At 36.5% G+C, this 20,874-nt stretch overlaps 1 protein-coding gene across 1 annotated transcript in view; it reads right to left on the bottom strand.

The window, feature by feature from the left end:
- Nucleotides 1–20,874, bottom strand: part of MYO1D (myosin ID) — a 143,447-nt gene that overhangs the window by 69,107 nt on the left and 53,466 nt on the right. Inside the window, exons 17-19 of the mRNA XM_088143365.1 lie at nt 7,723–7,946; nt 7,288–7,432; nt 6,328–6,432 (exon numbers count right to left, since the gene is read on the bottom strand). Coding sequence (XP_087999491.1) covers nt 6,328–6,432; nt 7,288–7,432; nt 7,723–7,946 — 474 coding nt within the window. The remainder of the gene's footprint in view (nt 1–6,327; nt 6,433–7,287; nt 7,433–7,722; nt 7,947–20,874) is intronic.

Raw genomic sequence — 20,874 nt, forward strand, 5'->3', positions numbered from 1 at the left:
TGATTCTCATATTTGAGAGAAGTTGATACCATTCCAACAATTTCTAACAGGATATTATATTTTAAATACTGTATTAGACCTTTAAAAGACTTTGAAGGTTCTATCATAAGATTTTCAAAGGCTATTAGCAGTCACAACACCACTGTTTTATAAATTATATTGTTAACAAAAAGACTCGTTTCATTCATTTGTAGCCAATTAAAGGTTCATATGTGCCAATTTCTCCTTTAAAATATCTGCTGGCATTACTTGATTATTATTTGTAAAATAATCTAAAAAGGGTTTGCTCTATCTACGGATTACTAGATGTTGTTGCTGTGCCTTCGAGTCAGCGTTGACTCCTGGTGACTGCCTGGACAAGTCCCTGCAGTTTTCTTGGCAAGATTTCAGAAGTGGTTTGCCATTGCCTGCTTCCCAGGGCTGAGAGAGAGTGACTGGCCCAAGGTCACCCAGCTGGCTTCGTGCCTTAGGCAGGACTAGAACTCACAGTCTCCCGGTTTCTAGCCTGGTGCCTTAACCACTACACCAAACTGGCTCCCAAATTATTTGGGAAAGAGCCATAACCTGTAATTGGCATTAACAGGGAGTGAGATGGAATTAAATTTTTCCCCAGTATTTCCAAATCTTCAAAGTACTGTCAAGAAACCTATTGATTCAAGTTTGATTTACCCATTTTATATCTCTCACTTCAGAAAAGACAATAAGACCTAAAAATAAGTACTTTCTTTAATGTTGTAGGTGATTTCGCCCTTATTTTCTTAATAGAACCTTTTTTGTTGTTGTTTTTCATTTTTCTATTAAGATTTGAGGCTAATAAACTGGAGCTTACTTATATTCATAGTACTTTTGATTTATATATAACATTGTTCTATTAATTTTGTCTAGATCTAGTACTTAATTTCTTTTTTGCTTTAATAATTTTAGGATCTTTCTACATCTAGATTGTTTATGCTTCTGCTCTAAATCCCTTACATCCCTATCAAGCTCTTGATTGGTCTTTTTTTTATTTTTTACTCTTACTGGTTCTGACATTAATTCTCCTGTAATTGTTGCCTTATTTGCATCCCATATTGTACTTATTGACAAGTTTGTAGGGAGATTCAAACTGAAATATTCTTGATTAGATTCTGTAATTTTAGTAACTATTTCTTTTTTTGTTAATTAGGAAGGATCTATTCTCCACATCTTGGTAAGTGGCTCTTTGCAAAGATCTTAAGTTCTGTAGATAGCCGTGCATGATCTGATAACAACTGTGTGCCTATCTTCACTTGATTTAGTTTTTTGGATTATCAAATAATACAATATAATCTATTCTACCTATTATGTCTTGCTGAAAAGATATAGTCTTTCTCCCTAGATAAAGCTTTCTCCAACAATGTAGTATCAACTATGGTAATCAAAAATAAGTTCCAACTTCACTGCTTTTACTATTTCCCTTTTGTTTACCTGTTCTTGGGGATTTATCTAGTTCTGGGTTAACCATCCAATTAAAATCTCCCCATATAATATATTCTCCACTTTTAAATCTTTCAAATTTAGTCAACATCCATTTAATGAATCATAGCTGCTTAGTATTAGGGCTACAGATAGATGCTATGGAAATTTCTGTATTATGTAATTTACCTTTTAGGAAGACATAATGTTCTTATCTTTTTGTATTTCATTACTTATAAAATGGGTATCCTTGCTGATAAACACTGCTACTCCTTTCCATTTTCTAGATACAGCTGAGAAATAGATTTGATTATAGTAATTACTTTTCAAAAGAAATTTCTGGTCTGAGCCTTGATGAGTTTCTTGTAGAATTTTTGGTTTTACTTTCTTTAACTGTCTCAGACTTTTTCATTTGAGTTGTGTAATGTTCTCCAAAGTTTTCTTTTATATTTTTTGCCAATCTGCTCATGGAATATACTGCATTCTGATTATTCCTTATAATTTTATGTCTGACCTCCCTGTTCAGATTTGCCTAAAATTAGAAACTTACACCTGATTCTGTCTATGCTGCCAATTTTTCTTTTCCAATTTTTCCTGTTGGTAAGTCAACTAAATCATCAAAACTGGCTATAGTTTTATTTGTTATGTTTATTGTTTGCATTTTTAGTTTATCTAACTGTCAGCACTGTTAATACAGTTATCCTGAGTTATTAAAGGAAGTTTTGAAAATTCCTTTAGAAATCCTGGTTCTTCTAGAAGTGTTCACTTTTGGAAGAACAAGGATTTCTAAAGGAATTTTCTTGCTGCAAATACTTAAGTCCATGTTTTATAGGTACTTATTCGTATTTTTTCCTAAGAATCCTGTTCATCCTTTTTAGATATCTGTCTTATAATATTATCTTGCTTAAAAGATTTTGATCAGGAGTTTTGACTATTTCTGTCAGCTCCACAAGAGGGTTAGCCAGACTGTTTAATTACGCAACATGTATTTTTCCATACTTTCTATATCCCTATATTGTAAAGAATGATAATCAATAGTTTTTTCATCCACTTCTGCTCCCTCTTTCCCACTTACCATGTATTTTTGTTGTTCATTATCTCCACAGTGGAAAATGCTTCCCTCCAATATTATTAGGTCTATATAGATATTATTATCTCCTCAACTGACTCTTTGCTTGCTGTATCTGATTTAAGGATCCCACTGAAATAACAATCAGAAATCTCTTAGTGTTGTTTTTAGAGAGTAGGACCTCCATTCTTTCTATATCTCTAGGTGAAATCAATTATTGTAACCTGAAAATAGTAAATTGGCTTCTGCCTCTTCTGAATACCGTCTGTACATCTGACAGTTCTTATTCCATGTGCTGTTGAAGCCTAAATGGCAAATCTTAACGATTATCCTAACAGAGGGTAAGATAAATGGAACTGTAGGGGTCTGAACATTCTTTACCACTACCCCTTTTTGTGATTGGAATATAAATCAATATTTTCTAGTCTCTTGGCTGTGGCTGTATGATGCACTTTAACCGAATCTTTGATTTTACATAGTTTTGCTAGTCTCTGATCAATTTCTGCAGCATTGATGTTAATAATATTTTCAAGGGTCCATTTAATTTAACCTTCCAGAATCTGTCTCTAGTTCAGTGATCAAATCTTCATACACACGCACACACACACACAATTTATACATATATACACGCAATGTTAGCATCTCTTTTGCACAGTTCTTCAGTATATTCATACCATTTCTTCTTAAGTCTTCTCCAACAGGCCTTTGCACTCTTGGTTTGTTTGCTTTTTTGGTGCCCATCTCTGCATAAAAGGTTCCCTTGATTTCCCTTACCTTTCTAAAGAAATCTCTTGTCCTTCCCGTTCAACTGTTATTCTCAATTTTTTTGCACTGCTCATATATATACCCCCTTGTCACTTCTTGCTGTCTTTTGTGGTACTGACAATCCCGCTCCTAAAGCAAATGGCACCCTAGGAGCTATTTCTGATTGGAATTCCAAAGACTAGCTGGGGTGGGAGACAGAAAAATTCAATTTATTTTCTTAAACAGCAGATCTCCCCTGAAGTTATTAAACAAATCATTTCTGAAAATGCTTCTGAAAACTGAGAAGAGGAACTAATTCAATTATAGGAAACAGAACCATGACAACAAACAAAAGAGCAAATGTAGTATTTTGCTTGAAACCATCACTTCTTCTCTATATCTAATACTTAACTTGCTTTGCTCCTGTAGTTTCCATTCATTCACAAAGATAGATTTAGTTTACCTTCTTCAACCACTATAGCCCAGGTGGAAAAAATACAGAGAGGCAGCCAAAAAACTATGAGTGTGCTAGTTGAATGCCATTAAGATGTACATGTTCTGGCAAAATTTATTGAACTGAATGCTGTGCCCTTCAAAAACTAATATGCAAACATGATCAAAAGCAATGGCAGATCTGTCCAAATGTGTGTTCTGGCACATTTGAGAGAGTCAGTTAACTGCCATCAGTCTATATTGTATCGGCAACAGTTGGAATAATTTAGGAATGCAAACTTCCACAATACATTAATTAGATTAACATGATAGGGGAGGACCTGACTTCACCTCTTCCAACAACTCAATATCCTCAGAATTTAGTATACTAGAGGTGACATGAGGATCAGCTACCAGCCAGCTGGATCTAGGAATTCTTACTTTGTGCAAAGTGATGCAGGTAATTACTGGTAACTTTTTTATTTTGCTCTGGATTGCTATCGCTTGGATCACATCAAATTACTAATCAGGTAGCTCATATCTAATGACTGATGCTCACAGAGACCTCCAAGAAAACAAGGACTTCATAATTTCTTCTAATGTCAGCATCTTGCCTTAGATACAAGGAGCTGTCCTTTGTACTGAAGAGAAAAAGGAAGCTCCTGCTCAAACCAAGTACTGTATTGCATCTTTCTTGGAGGTTTTGAGCACAGCAGCAGATCTTTCCCAATACAGGTACTCCCCGGTTAAGAATACCCTGTTTATGGATGACCCATAGTTAAGAATGGAGCCTACTGTAGGAAAATTTGAGTTAAATACACAATGATTTGAGTTAAATACACAATGGTTTGAGTTCATTACACAATACTACTTATACAGTATTATACAATAATACTCTTCCGGCTTATATACAAATTTGACTTAAGGACAGACCTTGGGAATGGAACTCATACTTAAACTGGGGACGATGTGTATATTTGACAAAGGGGAACCTGAAGAATCCAAGACCGTTAAACGCTGTCTCTTCATTTCAATGCAAAATTTTGCCTAATTTCACACAGACACACAAACAGAGCAAGCAAGTTCTTCAGGATACAACCCACTATCCTGGAACAAAGCTGAGAGAAATCTATATAATATGGCTTGGCACAGATACTGATTTTAGAATGCCCAATTTATTGTCATTGTAGCTATATGGATGAGAACATGCTTTTTGCTGGGTAATATAATGTGCACATACAGAGGGAGCATGTTGAGTATGACTTCAAAGACAAAGTTTATTAATTCCTGATCACTGTTTTGCAGGGCCTTGGGGAAAGGTTCAGTAGTAGCAAAGGGGAAACCAAAAGTAGATTCTAAATACTACTTAAGAAAATATTAAATGTTATAGGACAAATTAAGCTACACAAGTAGATTACTGTTGAAATTACTTCAAATTGGTTTCAGTACATTAATGGACCAATGTCTTAATAAAATAAAAAGCCCCACAGCTGTCTTATACAAAGAGTCCTTTTGGCCTAGTACAATATACTCTTATTTAAAAGTCTTTCTGAAGGTTTTTGATAACAGGCTATACTAATTATATTATCTGAGAGCTTTTGAACTGAGATATTGTTTGGGCTTGCCAGAAATCATGATATACTAGTACTAGAGCACTCACTACATCATCAGGCTGTACAGATGCCTGCCAATTCTGTCTCAGAGCCATAATTTCTCCTCACTGCTTCACTGCCCAGGTGCACCCAAAGAGCTAGGCTTCCATTTCACCATCCCGCTGCCCTGACTACTTCTTTTCTAGTCTTCTAGCAATTGCCACCAATGTGTTCTATGTTCAGAACAAAGCATTTGCACTATGCTGTCTCTTAGAGCTGCTTCAGTCTATCAAGAGGACCCCAATGCTACACCAGCAATTATCCAGTGTAAATACGTAAAGCACAGAAATATTTGTGACAAATGCACAAGGATATACCCTAACTAGCAGCCACAAAGCGCATGTCCATTACAAATTTAGGGAATCTGCACCTACTTTTTGCACTTTACATTGTAACAAACATGAATTTGTTTCTGGTACAAGTAGTGAGCAAATATAAAGAGGAAAGATAAAAATCTGAAAAAGCTAAAGGCACAGAAAGGAAACCAAATAGATAGCAAAAATAACTAACTAACTAACTAACTAACTAACTAACTAACTAACTAACAGAGAAGGCTTTGGAATTCATGAAAAGAACAAAAGGAGGCTGTTTTCATCAAACAAACTACATGGCAGAATATATTCTGAGACCAAGGATTCTGGAAGACATAAGAATGAGCAAAGCAAACAATGGGGCTGAGGGAAATCATAGTTGTGCAGAGGGTAAAGAGAACCTGGAGGGAGCTAAGTGCACTGCAGAACAGATCACTTTCACCTCTGAAAATGCCAGCCATATTTGTTGGTGAAATGTCAGGATATCAAATAATTAGACCATGGCCTAATAGCCTGGAAGGTCATCACCATTAAACTAACTTCCTCTTTTACTAAGAAATACCTGTTGTGTTATTTCTACCAAGATTCAACCATTAAAAAAGCTTTAGTTTTCCCTGAAGCCTACTTTTTGTCCCACACACTTTCTGTTTTGGGAGGACATTTTCCCCAATCTTCTCCAGCTTACCTTACGAACTTGAGATGAAAAAAGAATCCTCATGAATTTGTCCTTTCGTTGCAACTCAGAAATAGCAGGAGTAAATGAGCCTGTAGCCTGAAAATTATCTGGATTCTTAAAGAAACAGAAAATTCATCTATCATTAAAATAAGTCCACAGCACCTTTACCATTCCCAATCAGAGTCTCAAATATACATTTATAATAAAATTGTAGCTATTGTCCTCCATTAGCTTACACTTAAAAAAGCAGGAATAAAAATAAGGAAACAGAACGTATGTGTCCAGAAGGCAAGCTCTCTACAACAACCAAAACATCCTACAGGGGTTCAACCACCACCATGCCCCAAGAGCCAGGAGAATAGCCAGATTTTCAGTGACTTTCTGAACATTATCAGGGTGGCAACCATATGGGGGGATGCTGTTCTAGAGGGCAACAATTTCTGTTGTTGCTGCTATTCCAATTATTGTTATTGTTTCCTTACAACTGTCTGATGAAAAAAAAAAAAAATTAAGGAGACATGGGCACATACAGAAAAATCCAAACAGTGGCTTCCAACTTGATATATGGGTGTTTTGTGACTGGCTAAACCTACTCATGGCAATCATATTGTAAGAGTGCCTATAATATAATTTTAAATTTCCAAACATACTTACTGGCCCAGAAAGGTTGGAAATCTTACTCTAGGAAGCCAAAACTTGAATTTTCAGGAGTGCAATTCAGTCTACACAGTGTAGAGCAGAACACACGCAGATTAGCTTACCTACTGAAGAATATTACCACTATCCCGTCTGGAAGGAATTTCAGTTTGTTTGCCCACACACATTAATTTATTAATTAATTTAATAAATTATTAATTTATCTAGATAAGAGCCGGGCACATACTTCACTATTCATCTTTTACTATGCTTCCATTTTTGTAGTATCACCAGAAACAATGACAGAATTCTGACACGTTCTACTATACTTACCAATGCAAGATAGTTGCCCTGCCAGGCCCTTTGCAACCCAATATCTCCTCGATGGCCCTTAAGCAACTCCACTGCTGCCACTTTTGCCCTGATTTGTGGCAAATCTTTGGGTGGGATACTTTTGATTAGTTCATGTGCTCTCCATCTGAGAAAAAAAAGAAGTCATACAGGAATCTGACATAGAGACTGGAAGATGAAAGAAAAATACAGATTTATCCATCGGTGTTAGCATTTTCATACAGAAAAGATGTTCAACTGACTCATGTCATTAAAAATATGCATGGCATTCTTTCTGTGGGTGACACAACCTGAAGTAACATCTGTACTTTAGTCAAATACAGTCTACACAAGTAACTCCACAGAGAGATGCTGAAGATGCTGTATGGAACTGACCAAGCTCCATAACACAAGGAACAGACTGTTTCCATTGCTTACCTGTAATAGATTGCACGCAGAGCTTCTTCAAACCGTCGCAGAACTTTTGGAGGATTAGGCCATTTCACATGCTTCCCATAATCTTTCATAGACTTCACATTTTGAAATCGCCGGGCAACCTCATAGATGTAAGACTTCACTTTGTATCGACGGTAACATTTTATAATCTTGAGGGCAGCTCGGGTCCTCTTGTATCGGAGTCGAGCTAATGTGCCTCTCCAAACCTACAGGTAGTCATTCAGAAAACATTAGGCCAGAATAAATAGAAAGATGAAATAAATAGAAAGGTGAAACAGGGTAGTTTCTTCCTTCCTATCCAAGTTTCATTTATTCTGACCCCTGGGAAAAAAATGATGTAAACAAACTGACAGAAATGGAGACTTACAATTTGCTTGCATGTACATTTTTTTTAGCATTATGTGGAGAGAAACATGCATCTTATCCCCATATCTTTCATGGCTTGTGTCATAAACACAGCAGCACTATACAAGAAACCATGAATATTTTGTATTAAAGAATGACTTTTGCACCAAGAATTATTATGCTAGCTATATGAATTATGCAGATCTAAATTCCTTGGCATAATTTATTCTGCTTCTACTAATCAAGGGCAAATATATATATTTTAGGACAATGGTGTTCTGCCCCTTGAAACTCTACTTAGCTCCCCAGCTCCTGTCCCACAACCAACAGGTATGGTAGCATTCTTATTCAGCTCGGCAGACTGCCAGCATCACTGTAGGAATACATGTCTGCTATTTCTTTGTGATGCAATACAGGAGCATTAATTAATTTTCAAGTGGAGATGAATCAAAATAAATCGCTTTGTATTATTCTTTAAGTACCACTAAATGCTAAGATATGGCACTCTATTAAGTGATACACAAAAAAGTCACAGACCCTAATAATAGCTGTCTAAATTCCAAAAGTGAAGGACTGCTAAGGATAAATAAAGTCACCTTTGTACTAAGCTTTATTCCTGGTGATTCCATGGACATGTCCATATAATTTTCTTGGCAACAATATGGAAAGGTTTGCCATTGTCTTTTTCTGAAATATTTCACAGTCAAACCTACTAAGATTCTTGGTGGTTTCCACCCAAGCACTAATGAGGTTTGGGCCTGCTGAGTTTTTTTTTTTTTAATCAGCTATAGTTAGCTAAGGCTGCCATATAAATGAACAAAACCAAAAGCTTTAAGGAAAATTAAAGATCCTCCCTGAAATGGAAGGAATCCAATAATTTCACTCAAAATGGTCTGAAATTGTTCTTCCCCACTGATCTCTAGGAGGATCACACACTCTAATTTGACATCATGCTAAGCCATAATGTGTTTTGCTTGTTTTTGGTTTAAAGTGTTTGGTGAATCCAAATCACAATGGTTTGTGGTTTATGCTTTATGTGTTGTATGAACCCAGGTATGTGTGGTTTATTCAACAGTTATAGTTAAATAAACCATGGCTTACCATTATTTGCAACTTGCTCCCATAAAAAATATACAATATTTAATCGGACTATCAGTTAAAAAGACCACAAAACACTGCTATACAGTAAGGTTAATGGAGTTTAACTTCCCTAAGGACTGACTTCCTATTACAAAAATAGACAATTACCATGTAAAAAATAAGTTAATTTCTTCCCTTGTACTGTAAAAAAGGGTAACATTCTTAGATAGGATAAATAAAAACTACATCAAGAGAGAAAAAAATCATTTATGTCAAATATCTTAATGGTAAATCAAGAGAGTACATTTGAAAATTATCTGAGAAACTGTATGGATAATGCAGTAAAAGACAAGGAGTAGATACATACTGATTTGTCGTATTTCATAAAAATATGGATAGAAGTCCATTTGACAGTTCTACAAGTTTTCTACAAGAGACGTTTTCTCAGAAAACTGCAGAAGTGATGGCCCTTCTGAATAAATGCACGCCAGGATGCTATATAGCATCTTCATTCTGACATAGCCTTCTCTGCCGTTGCCCCCAACCTATGGAATATTCCCCCCCTGGAGGTGAGGCGGGTCCCCACCCTCCCAGCTTTCCTGAAAGAACTGAAGACCTGCTGTGCTGACTTGCGTGGGGCGAGAAGAGATACAACCAACCTGGGTGTAGCTGGCAACATGAAGACGCTCCTCGAACCTAATAATTTTGATTTCACCATCAATATCTTGGAAGATATTTATTATTTGTAGGAATTTTGTTATATTGTATTTTAATTAATATTTATTCTTTTACTGTAAATCGCCCAAAGTCGCTTCCAGTAGGATGGGTGGTGACAAATGTGAAATATACATAAATAAATACAAATAAATAAATTTTAGTCTGAATTCACAACATGAATTTTTGTAGCCAGGGCTCAAAAATGCCAGTTTGTTACATTCCCAGCAATTTTTGTTAAACAAATAAAATTAGAACTTGTCATGATTAGCTATCCAGATGACCACCTTCTCTAACCTAAAGGATGATATCAGCCCTTCAGGGTAGACTAGACGAGGATGCTAGAGTTATACATACTAATACTACTTTACTATAAGGTTACACTAACAGAATCTTGCACATCTGAATGCGCTTCCCCCCTCCCTCACTCCATCTTCATGAGAACTAGGGAGGGTCATGTCCGAGTCGCTTACTCAAACTACACTCCTTCCCTGGACTCAGATGTATTTTATCTGACCACTGCCTTGGTTGGGGCTCTTCCTCCTGTTCCTCAAGGTTATTCCTACTTCCCATTACAGGTGGTGAAATCTATGTTTTGTTTTTTTTCATTGTTACTCCTATTGTTGATTTTCAAGTTCTTCAAAAAGCATTTTTCATACCATCATTAATGAGCAGTGAAATTTCAATTTAATGGGTTCTCATTTAGCAGACCTCTGGTATAATGGGCCAAACTGCCATCTAGTCATCCCTCAAAATAATGGACAAATCTGTTGCATCCAATGTAATCTTGATGAGGCAGTTAAGTTTATGTTAATTTTTTCCTAATTTCATGACATACTTTCATATTTAATGGATGTGCAGAAGAAATAGACATCCCCTCCCCACAAAAAGGTCCATTACAACAAAGTTTCACTATAATGAACATCTTCATATCACAAGTGCTCTATGAGAGGCATGTACACTCAGTTTACATGAGACTTGTAGAAAATCACATTTATCTGTATGGATGAACCCAAGAGACAGGTAGGATGAACTCCAAAACATGAACCCCAAAACAGATAGGATGCAACTGCCTAGCAATCCCCCTTCTTGATGGGTACAGTCATATAACCTACATATGAATAAGCTCCATTCAACATATTTAACTGACTTCTGATAAAATATGCGATACAGTAAATAATATTTTTGTGCAATTATTGCAAGTGAAGTGACATGATATACAGGTAGTGCTTGCTTAACAACTGCCTGGTTTAATGACCGTTCAAAGTTATGACAGCACTAAAAAAGTAACTTTATGACCAGTCCTTGTGCTTATCACAACTGCAGCATCCCCGCAGTCATGCTATTGAGATTTGGGCATTTTGCAGTTGGTGGGCATTTACGATCGTCACAATGTCTCACAGTCACCATTGGCATTTATGTGCTTCACAGCTGGCTTTCAACAAGCAGAGTCAATGGAGAAGCCAGCAATAAAATCACAAGTCGTGGTCACATGATGTCTCACTTAAACAACCATGGGTGATTTGCTTAACGAATGTGGTGGAAGTGGATATAACTTAGGTATGTCTGAATCCAACTTTATGTATTTGAATAAACAAGCTGATTTCAAAATCAAAACACTGCATGAAAATGTTTGACTCTTATGAGAGTAATCTCTTTTGTTCAGCCTAATCCCAGATTGGTTAAGCATCTGATTGCAGTTATGTAAAACTTAAGGAACAAGAATGAAACAGCCAGCAAAGTTTTCCATATACAGTGGTACCTCGGTTCACGAACTTAATTCGTTCCACGACTCTGGCCGCGAATCGAATTGGTCGCGAACTGAATCAAATTTTCCCATAAGGTTCAATGTAAATACAGTTAATCTGTTCTGACCCCTACGAATGTGGTTGCCAACCGATTTTGGTTGCCAACCGAATCAAATTTTCCCATAAGGTTCAATGTAAATACGGTTAATCCGTTCTGAACCATATGTATGTTCTTTTAAACCACAAAAATATGAAACAAAGTACAATACAGTACAGTATGAAGCGAGAGAACACTAACCTTGCTTGACACGACTTCTGGCATGGAGGACAGGAAGGCGGGTGGGGAGGCGGTTATTGTTTGGAGGGAGAATCCCCCCCCTACAGGAAGCCACGACCATGTGTCACAGCAGGGAAAATAGCCGCGGATCCTGTTCGTCACCCGATGCGGAGTTCACGAACGGAAGCAAAATTTTGCGAACGGTGCTGTTCGTGAACTGAATTGTTCGTGAACAGAAGCGTTCGTGAACCGAGGTATTACTGTATTTAAGCAAAATCTATACAGCTGCAGCTCACTGTATATACATTATTTCTGGTCCTAAAAGAGCCCCCCAAAAATAACTTGAGAATCTGAGTCTGAAAGTTGATTTATAATTATCCTTCTAACACATATTCAATTATTCCTGGAAGGTCATCAAAGTGTCAGCAGATGAGATGAGAGGGGCCACAGAAAAACTTTCTGACCATTGGTTAAGCAGAATTAAAATGTTAATTCCACCAAATATTGGCAGAAAAGGTTGAACTCTGTTTACCAACATACTGTGACAAACCTACAATCTGATCCATCCCTGTTAAGCCAAAGGAACATTGAACTTAACAAATGTATGAGCAAACATTAATAGAATAAAATAGATGACAACAAGACAAAAACCAAAATAATTATTTTGCTTTGTTACCCCCCCAAAAACCTCCTCTGTGTCATAACAGACAAATATGCAACTTCATAGCTATTATTTTAGAGCAGAAAGAACAGTCATGTTGATAGCAAGAAGGCTGTAGTCTCTGAGCCCTGCTCTCTCTGCAACAAGGGTAAGAAAGAGGAAAGGGTTCCCTCTCTTATTAAAGGTAGCCCTCAGTTAACGACTGTCCTGTTTAGCAACCATTCCAACTTATGACAGCACTGAAAAAGTAGATTTACAACCAGTCCTCAAACTTATTACAGTCGCAGCATCCCCATGGTCATGTGATTGCAATTCAGGCACTTGGCAACTGGCGTACATTTACGATACTCTCAGCATCCTGCAGTTATATGATCACCATTTGCAACCTTCCCAGCTGGTTTCTGACAAGCAAAGTCAGTGGGGAGGCTGGTAGGAAGTTGCATGTCACAGCTACAAAACATTATGCTTAACGAAAGTGGGAGATTCGCTTAACCACCACAGCAGAATTGACATCATAAGTTGGGCACGATCACCTGATGTTTCATTTAAAGACTGCATCACTTAGAGATGGAGTTGCCAGCCCCAACTGCAGTTGTTGAGTGAGGACTACCTGTATTATTATGATTATGATTATCCCTCCTCACATTTTAGGAATGTTAGCCAGAAAAGCTAAATAAAATTTGTCTTAGGAAGATAGACTACCCCTAAAACTACAACTATATTCTAAAAACTGGAATAATTCAAGCTCTGTTTTTACAGACTGAAGAAGCGGACCTAACACAATTAAATACATTCTCCTGTTCAAAAAAGGAGAAAGATTTGACAAATAGATCTGAAGGAGAGCAGTAGTAGCAGAATATTCATGTTTGAAGAATATTCTAGGTAAGACAGAACTACTGGGGACATGGATGGAATTTTTAAAATACAAGTAAAGTCCATAGTAATAGGCTGGATACACACCTGTTAATTCAGTAAGACACTTCTGCTATTTGCTGAAAGGTATTTATTTTATAAGGAAAAAATCTCAACATTAGGATTTCTGCAAGTACAGCTCCTTTCACTCTCTGCAGATATGAATTCCAAACTCCCATGAGGTTCATGCCGAATTTCATTAGAAATTACTTAGAAAGTAATGTTTTCTGGGAAGCAATTACAATGGCTGCACTCTGTTCAAAATGCCTGTTGCTTCCTTGGGATAATATTTGTTCCTTCTTGAGCTCAACTTAAAAAGAGTCTTTGTTTCTCCTACCGGTATGCAAATGACTCCTATTTCCTCCCAAATGTTGAGGAAATTTGATTCTGTTTCTGAGCTGACATTTTACAGATCCCTAGAGATGCATAAATCCTTCCATTTACATTAGGATTAATTAGTTACCCAAGGCATTTAGAAACATAATTATTTATTTTATGAAAATGATGTCAAAAATCAGTTTTTCTTGCTTATCTCTATAAATACAGATTATATCAAGTTAAGAGAAGCTGTAAAATACAGCCTAGAAGGTAATGAGAAACAATATTTATAGCAGCTGAAGATCAAATAAGCAACCGTCATCAAGAGAAAGAAAGAAGGAAAAGGAAAGGGAAAGGGAAGAGAAAGACTTTTTATAATACATACCATATTTTAACACACACCTTCCATAAAGTTCAAAACCATCAGTCCTAACCAGCTTGGCCAGGAGATATGCATGAATTGTTGGAATAATTAAAATGAAAGTTATATATATGAAAAATAGAAAAGTTTTAATGAAGAGAGACATTGAACCAAAATAAATAAATTGATGAGACATCCAATAGTGGACCTTCAGAAGAGGGTTCTGTAAACCAAAATAACAGCTCAATTTTATTTATATAATGTGCTAAGACATATGCAAAGGGTAATATACAAAAGTATACAGGGATAAAACTCATCCCTCTTTGCTTATCTAGTAAATTTTAACCCTTCTTATAAGCCCTATTTTCTTTCCGAATTTCTTTCCTTAGCTGTTCAATTAGCACTTCCTCTTGTTTCATCTCCATCCAGTTTGCTCCTTCCTTTGTTTCCACCCCTTCCTAATATGGATATCCCTTCCCTTCCAGCCTGTTTTTCCCTTTTTTAGCTGTTTGGGGTTTTTTTGTGGGTGGGGGGAGTGCATGTTTGTGTAGTTGTGTTTCTATGTGTGAGTGTATAGGACAGGATGGTTCATGGGGATCAATCAGTATTATAAACAGTGTACCTAATTTTACAAGCAATTAATTTTAATCAGTAACTTTTAATTCTATTAATTCTTTTTTATATAATTTGGCTAAATATACAAAGATATGTATAAAGTGGAAAACAAAGCTAAGTTTGGACTTGAAATATACTAAGTACATTAAATTATTATATATTGTTCTGTTATTCACATGATACAATTATATATCAAATGTAATTTGTCTTGCTCCCTTCAATTTTTTGGACTGCATTCCCACCATACCACTCAAAGGCTAGGCAAACATGGGCACCTTTAGGGTCATAGTGATGATGGAGAGAACAAATATTGTCACAGACTCTTTTTCATGGAAATACAACTACTTTTAAAGCTTCCCCCTTTTAAAAATTCCCTCCGCTGACAACATGCATAAAATAAGTTTATCGCACAATAATACTGGTTAATGCCAGTACTATTAACTGTACAGTGTTAATATGTTTTCCCCATTTTTTAGAAGTCTGGTTTCCTCCTCTTGTAACTCATCTGTTCACTGGTGTATCATTATGTTCTAATCCCTTATTTGTGTTTGTGTATATGTGTGTGAGAGAGGAGGTGAGCAATGTAGAACAGCAGTGTAACGAGAACAATTGCCTTTGGCTCCTCTTTCCTCGCACTATCCCTTTGATCTAATCGTTTCACCAAGCTTCTTGAACTGTTTCCATCTCATCTTGTATAAGAAAGAATACCTGTTGGCTCTTTTCTTTCTTCCTCTTCCTCATTTTCTTTTTGTGTTCCATGTTTTATTCTACAAACCAAAGGGGAGGAATCATCTAGGTTTTTTTACTGAGCTGTTAACCATCCTGGGAGTCTTTTCAGCTGAAGTTTAGTAGAAAAATGTTATCCTAAAAATATGTCATTTTGCCAGAGGGCTGCAAAAGGCCCATCTGTGCTCACGTTTGCAGCGGTATAAGGTGGGAATGGGAGGAGTGTATCTTCCTGAGGTCTCTGCCCCCATTACCAAGATTCCATGGCAAAATGGCTGAATCTGATTGGCATAATCTCAGGATGCTGCAGGATGGCAAATAAAGGAGCTGTATGTAGCCTGTGGACTGTATGTTGCCTGCCCAATGCAGTGTAACAAAGAATGTGGAGGAACTTGAAATCTTGCAGTCTTTAGATTGGCCTAACCACTACTTTGCATAGATAAATATTTTTTCTTTACAGAGCAGCATTGTTACTTATTTTGTGGATACATGTGCTTAACATACAATAAGGCCCTTTTTATATCTCATTTCCCCATTTGAGTCAATGAGATGTCAAGTTATACATCATTTTAAGGAAGGGGACTGGACTAGATGACACGTATGCCCCATGCATGCCTTAAAAAGAGGTAAAAGAGATCAACATCAAACATTTGAAGCAGAAACAGAATACTATATAGGAAACGGAAACACAGCTCAAAACAAATTATTTAACATTACACATTGGCCATCAGAAAACAGAGGCATTATCCAAATAAGAAATGTCAAGTCTACCTGAAATGTATTTCATAAAGAAAGAACTTCACATTTCTAATCCCACTGAAAACAGCATCCATATGAGCTCCCAAACAGCTCCTGCACTAGCAAGCTATATACTTCAATGTGAGTGTACGGAGATGGGCAATCATTTAAACGCTTTTATGTCACTGGGATTTGATACAGCTTTATAATCCTTAGAAAAATATTTTCATGCTTACTACAGCATGTCGACATGCATTCTCTCACACCAAACCTTCTTCACACCTGGCTGAACTACTTGGCAAACAATATTTCACACGGTCAAAGCACAACTGATCTTCCAGGCACCCAATTTGAAATGAGTCAGATAAATTCTCCCCAGGCAGTTAGCTTTGCTATACTGTTTCAAAACATCTCAGATGAGACCTGTTCTTTCAGAGCAGTGTTTCTCAACCTTGGCAACTTTAAGACGTGTGGACTTCAACTCCCAGAATTCTCCAGCCAGCTGGAAAATTCTGGGAGTTGAAGTCCACATGTCTTAAAATTGCCAAGGTTGAGAAATACTGTTTCAGAGGCAGCTGTCAGGACTGCAGCGGAAACGTTTTCTATTTCTTGGCTATTAAGAGGCTAAAAAATAGCAACTGCCCTTCAAAATGTTGGCCCACAAGGGACAAACTAAAATAAGATGTTATAATTAAGATAGAGATTGATGAAATGGTTAACATTATCTTGCCATGCTCAATGAGTCACAGTCATAGACAACCTCATTCTTCCTCTTTTGTTTTTAGTAAGCATTATGAATGACACAATTCAAGTTAAAATATTGACTCTGTGGACGGATCACACTGTCCTTCACATTTCTGATATTTATACTTAAGTTTAGTGAGAAGACCTTTTTGGTCCAGATGCGATTGGCATAATCTGGGAGTGGGATCCGAAGTGCTTTTACACTCATACTAGTGATGATCTATATTGTTTATTGTGATTATTTTGTTTATATATGATAGAAACATGAGGCCCTCAGAGTTGTTTGATGAGTGGAGCAGGCTTGGTAAAATGCAATGCAATGCAATTACTACTCGTTAGAGTAATTTAGAATTCTTTATAATTCCAGATCTGAGTGTTAAAAGCTATTTGCCAAATGGAAACTGATTTCTGAGGCTTAAGAGTTACCCTTAATGATTTTTTCAAGCAAACGGAACTTTTTTGCATGGTCTATGATTCCCTATGATCTGAAGGATATGCTTGGGGATCTTCAGTCTATCAATGTATTATGTTGATAGAAAAACAATATTTGTTCTTATCAACTGTCTGAAACCCAATCTCAGAGGGTGGTAAATGAAAAACCCTTGATGTGATCATTATGCAGAAGCCTGTCTCCAATTAAGCTGTTGGTCTGTAACTAAATATGAAATCACTGTCTTTTATCATAAGGGCTTTTGCTTGTTTGCAGCTAACAATTCCTAACATGTACCATTTTAAGGACATGTTGGGGGACAAAGAAAATCAAAATATTAAATTGTGACACACCGGCCACAGCTTTTGTTCTCCTCTCCTCTCCTCTATTTATTCCCACCCATCCCCTCTCCACCCACCACTTAGCCCAGAAACATTGCTATGGCAACCGCAGCTGCTGGGGATTTGATTGACAAGTCTCCTAAGAGGAACGTCTGGGGAAACTAGAATGGCTCAAGGTGAGGGGGCGGGGCGGAAGACAGCTAGCTCACAAGGCTGGGAAGGATGGCGGACACATTTCCATTTGGAAAGGGACATCGCTGTATGCTAAGATGCCGTTTTTTCCTCGGAGAAGGCACCTGGAGGCAACCAAACACGTGCCCTTCCAAGCAAGGAAGGTAGCCTGGGGGACTGAGCAAAATGGTTTCTGAGAAGTTAAGCTGGCATCTCCCTAAATTATCTGAGTTTGCATTACAAAAATGGCCAGCCCAAGCAGGAGTGGGAAATAAAGAAAGACGTTAGAAGTATGATTAAATAGAGCCATGCATTAAATATTGAGCCCTATTCTGTGGTAACAGTAAATGGATGTTTATGATGAAAGAGGGTATTTCCAAAACCAACTTGGTTTTATTTTTATAGCTGTTATACTAAATGGCTTCATATAAATCACACTAAATATATAACTGATACAGTAAAATATGAAGCAGTTGGAAAAATGCCACGAGATGTACTTACTTCCCTCCCTCCAATTATTTAATAAACAATTGCAAACAGCGCACGTGCTTTCAAACCACAGAGACTGATGCAGTAACTGTGCCCCTTACTTAAACTGTTGTATCTGGTAAGCTATGCCCTAGTTACATTTCGCCTGGGTTTGTCTCTGAGAAGCATTAGTGGGCTGTAATCAGATTTCTGACCTGGGTAGTTATTAAAAACATACAAGTTCAATAACTAACTACCTATTCATGATTTTCCAGGCACAGCTAAAAGTTGTGGTCCATCTTGTTTATGAATCTGCCCAAATTTTCCATCCCTTCTGTGCCCCACCAACCACAAGCATATAGTTAAACCTAGGGTATCCCATATCCTTACCAACAGATTATTAAACCCCTTTCTCCACTGGCTTTTCAATAAAAGTTTTGTTACTGTTGTTGCTAGGATTGGTTTATTTTCTGCTGTTAGCTTCTCATTAGGTTTATCCTTAAGAGTTATTTTTAGTATATACATGTACAGTGTATTTATGTATTATTATTGTTACTTATCTCAAAAGCTGGTATAGAAAAGTAGAGAACACATTTAAATAATGTATAAAGAATAAGTGTTCAATTTTTTTGTACTGTACTAAAACCGTAATACAGTTATGAATAAATATCATAAATCTAGTCTTGAGTACAGGTATTCCCCAGTTTAAGAACGAGTTCCATTCCCAAGGTCTGTCGAATTTGTATGTAAGCCGGAGCAGTATTACTGTATAACACTGTATAAGTAGTATTGTATAATTAACTCAAACCATTGTGTATTTAACTCAAATCATTGTGTAATTAACTCATATTTTGCTACAATAGGCTCCGTTCTTAACTATGGGTTATTTTTAAACTGAGCATTCTTAACCCAGGGACTATCTGTATAACATTGTATAAGTAGTATTGTGTAATTAACTCAAACCATTGTGCATTTAACTTGAATTTTGCTACAACAGGCTCCATTCTTAATTATGGGTTGTCCGTAAACCGGGCATTCTTAATTCGGGGATTCCCTGTAGTACATGATATGAAAAGGTACAGAATTTAAAAAAACAACAAAAAACAAGGTCGCCAATATTCCCCACCGCCACTGCAAATATGAAATATAAAACAAAACCTTTCACACTGATAGTTTTACTATCAAGGGAGCCAAAAGCTGAATTTCACCTAAAAATAAGATGTTTGGCCTTATCTTACTCTATATTCCCTGACCCTTCTTGCACCCCATAACTTTAGTTATATCCATTCTCCTTTATCTTCGTCTGCTGCACAAGTTAAGAAAAAGATACAGGATTCAGGCTGCAACAAAAAAATATGAAAAGGCAGCATTTTAATTTGGAGAGTTGCTTTTTGTTTAAGAAAACTGACAAAAAAGCATTCAAAAAGTGTGATATTGAAGAAACATTGTTTCATTTTTCCCTAAAGCATTTTTGCCTAGTTTCTATATCAAGCTCTTAACCTGAGATAGCCAATACTACTCCTTTTGATGGTAAACAAGTACCAGTAAGTATGAAAATGAACGAGCCAAAACTAGTTTAAAGTCTTAATGCTAATCTCATAAAATTAAATAATGACATTAGTTAATGAATATATTATAATCCAATGCATATGTATGTGTATGTGCATGTATGTGTGCATGCGTGTATGTGTGTGTGTGGATAGATGGATGATGGACAGACGGATGGATAGACAGGTAAATAACAGGAAAAACTATCCTTTAAGAAATAGCAGAGAATGCATATTTATCAGAAATTATTTCTGGTTGTCATATAGAGAAAATGGCCCTCACCTCTGGAATCTTCAATCACAGAGGCCCAAAGTTGAGGCATATTATTACTTGTCCCATTCTAACCCATATTTCTACCATCTACTCTGCGCAAAAATATCCCCTCTGTCTTACTCATTTTTCTCATATTACTATCAGCTTACTACATAGATAATGAAAACAGCAATCAAACAACATTTAAATAGTTAATTAGTTAAACAGACAATAGGAAACAATAAATTGCTTATTTTTGCAAAGCAAGTTTGCATATTATTTTATATTTCAATCTATCTGTTTTGAGCAACCAGTTTCCTTGTGTGGAAATTGTATTTTGACAGCAATAATAAAACATTTTTTATTGGACAAAGACTTTTAGCTCTTTGCCAGTAATGAGCAATTGCTAAAACTACTGTTTGAACAACTTATTTTATTTACGTATATAGGGGGATTTACAACCATAGCTGATGCAGAAGTGTGTGACTAGCAAGTAAAAATATCCAAGAGCTGGAGGAACATTAGGGACTTTTTAGCATGGAAAAAAAAAAAAGACTGAGTAAAAGAGACATGCTAAAGATATAAACAATTACACACTGTATGAAGAAAAGGGATGAAGTTGTTTTTCTTGCTCTTTCAATAATACTTGAATTGGGATCATCCAAAGATGCTGAATGGGCAGAGA

The sequence above is a fragment of the Python bivittatus genome, unplaced genomic scaffold (genome assembly GCF_059951505.1).
Source record: "Python bivittatus isolate LINGU-HERP-01145 unplaced genomic scaffold, Pbiv_v1 ctg000410_np1212, whole genome shotgun sequence".
Lineage (NCBI taxonomy): Eukaryota > Metazoa > Chordata > Lepidosauria > Squamata > Pythonidae > Python > Python bivittatus.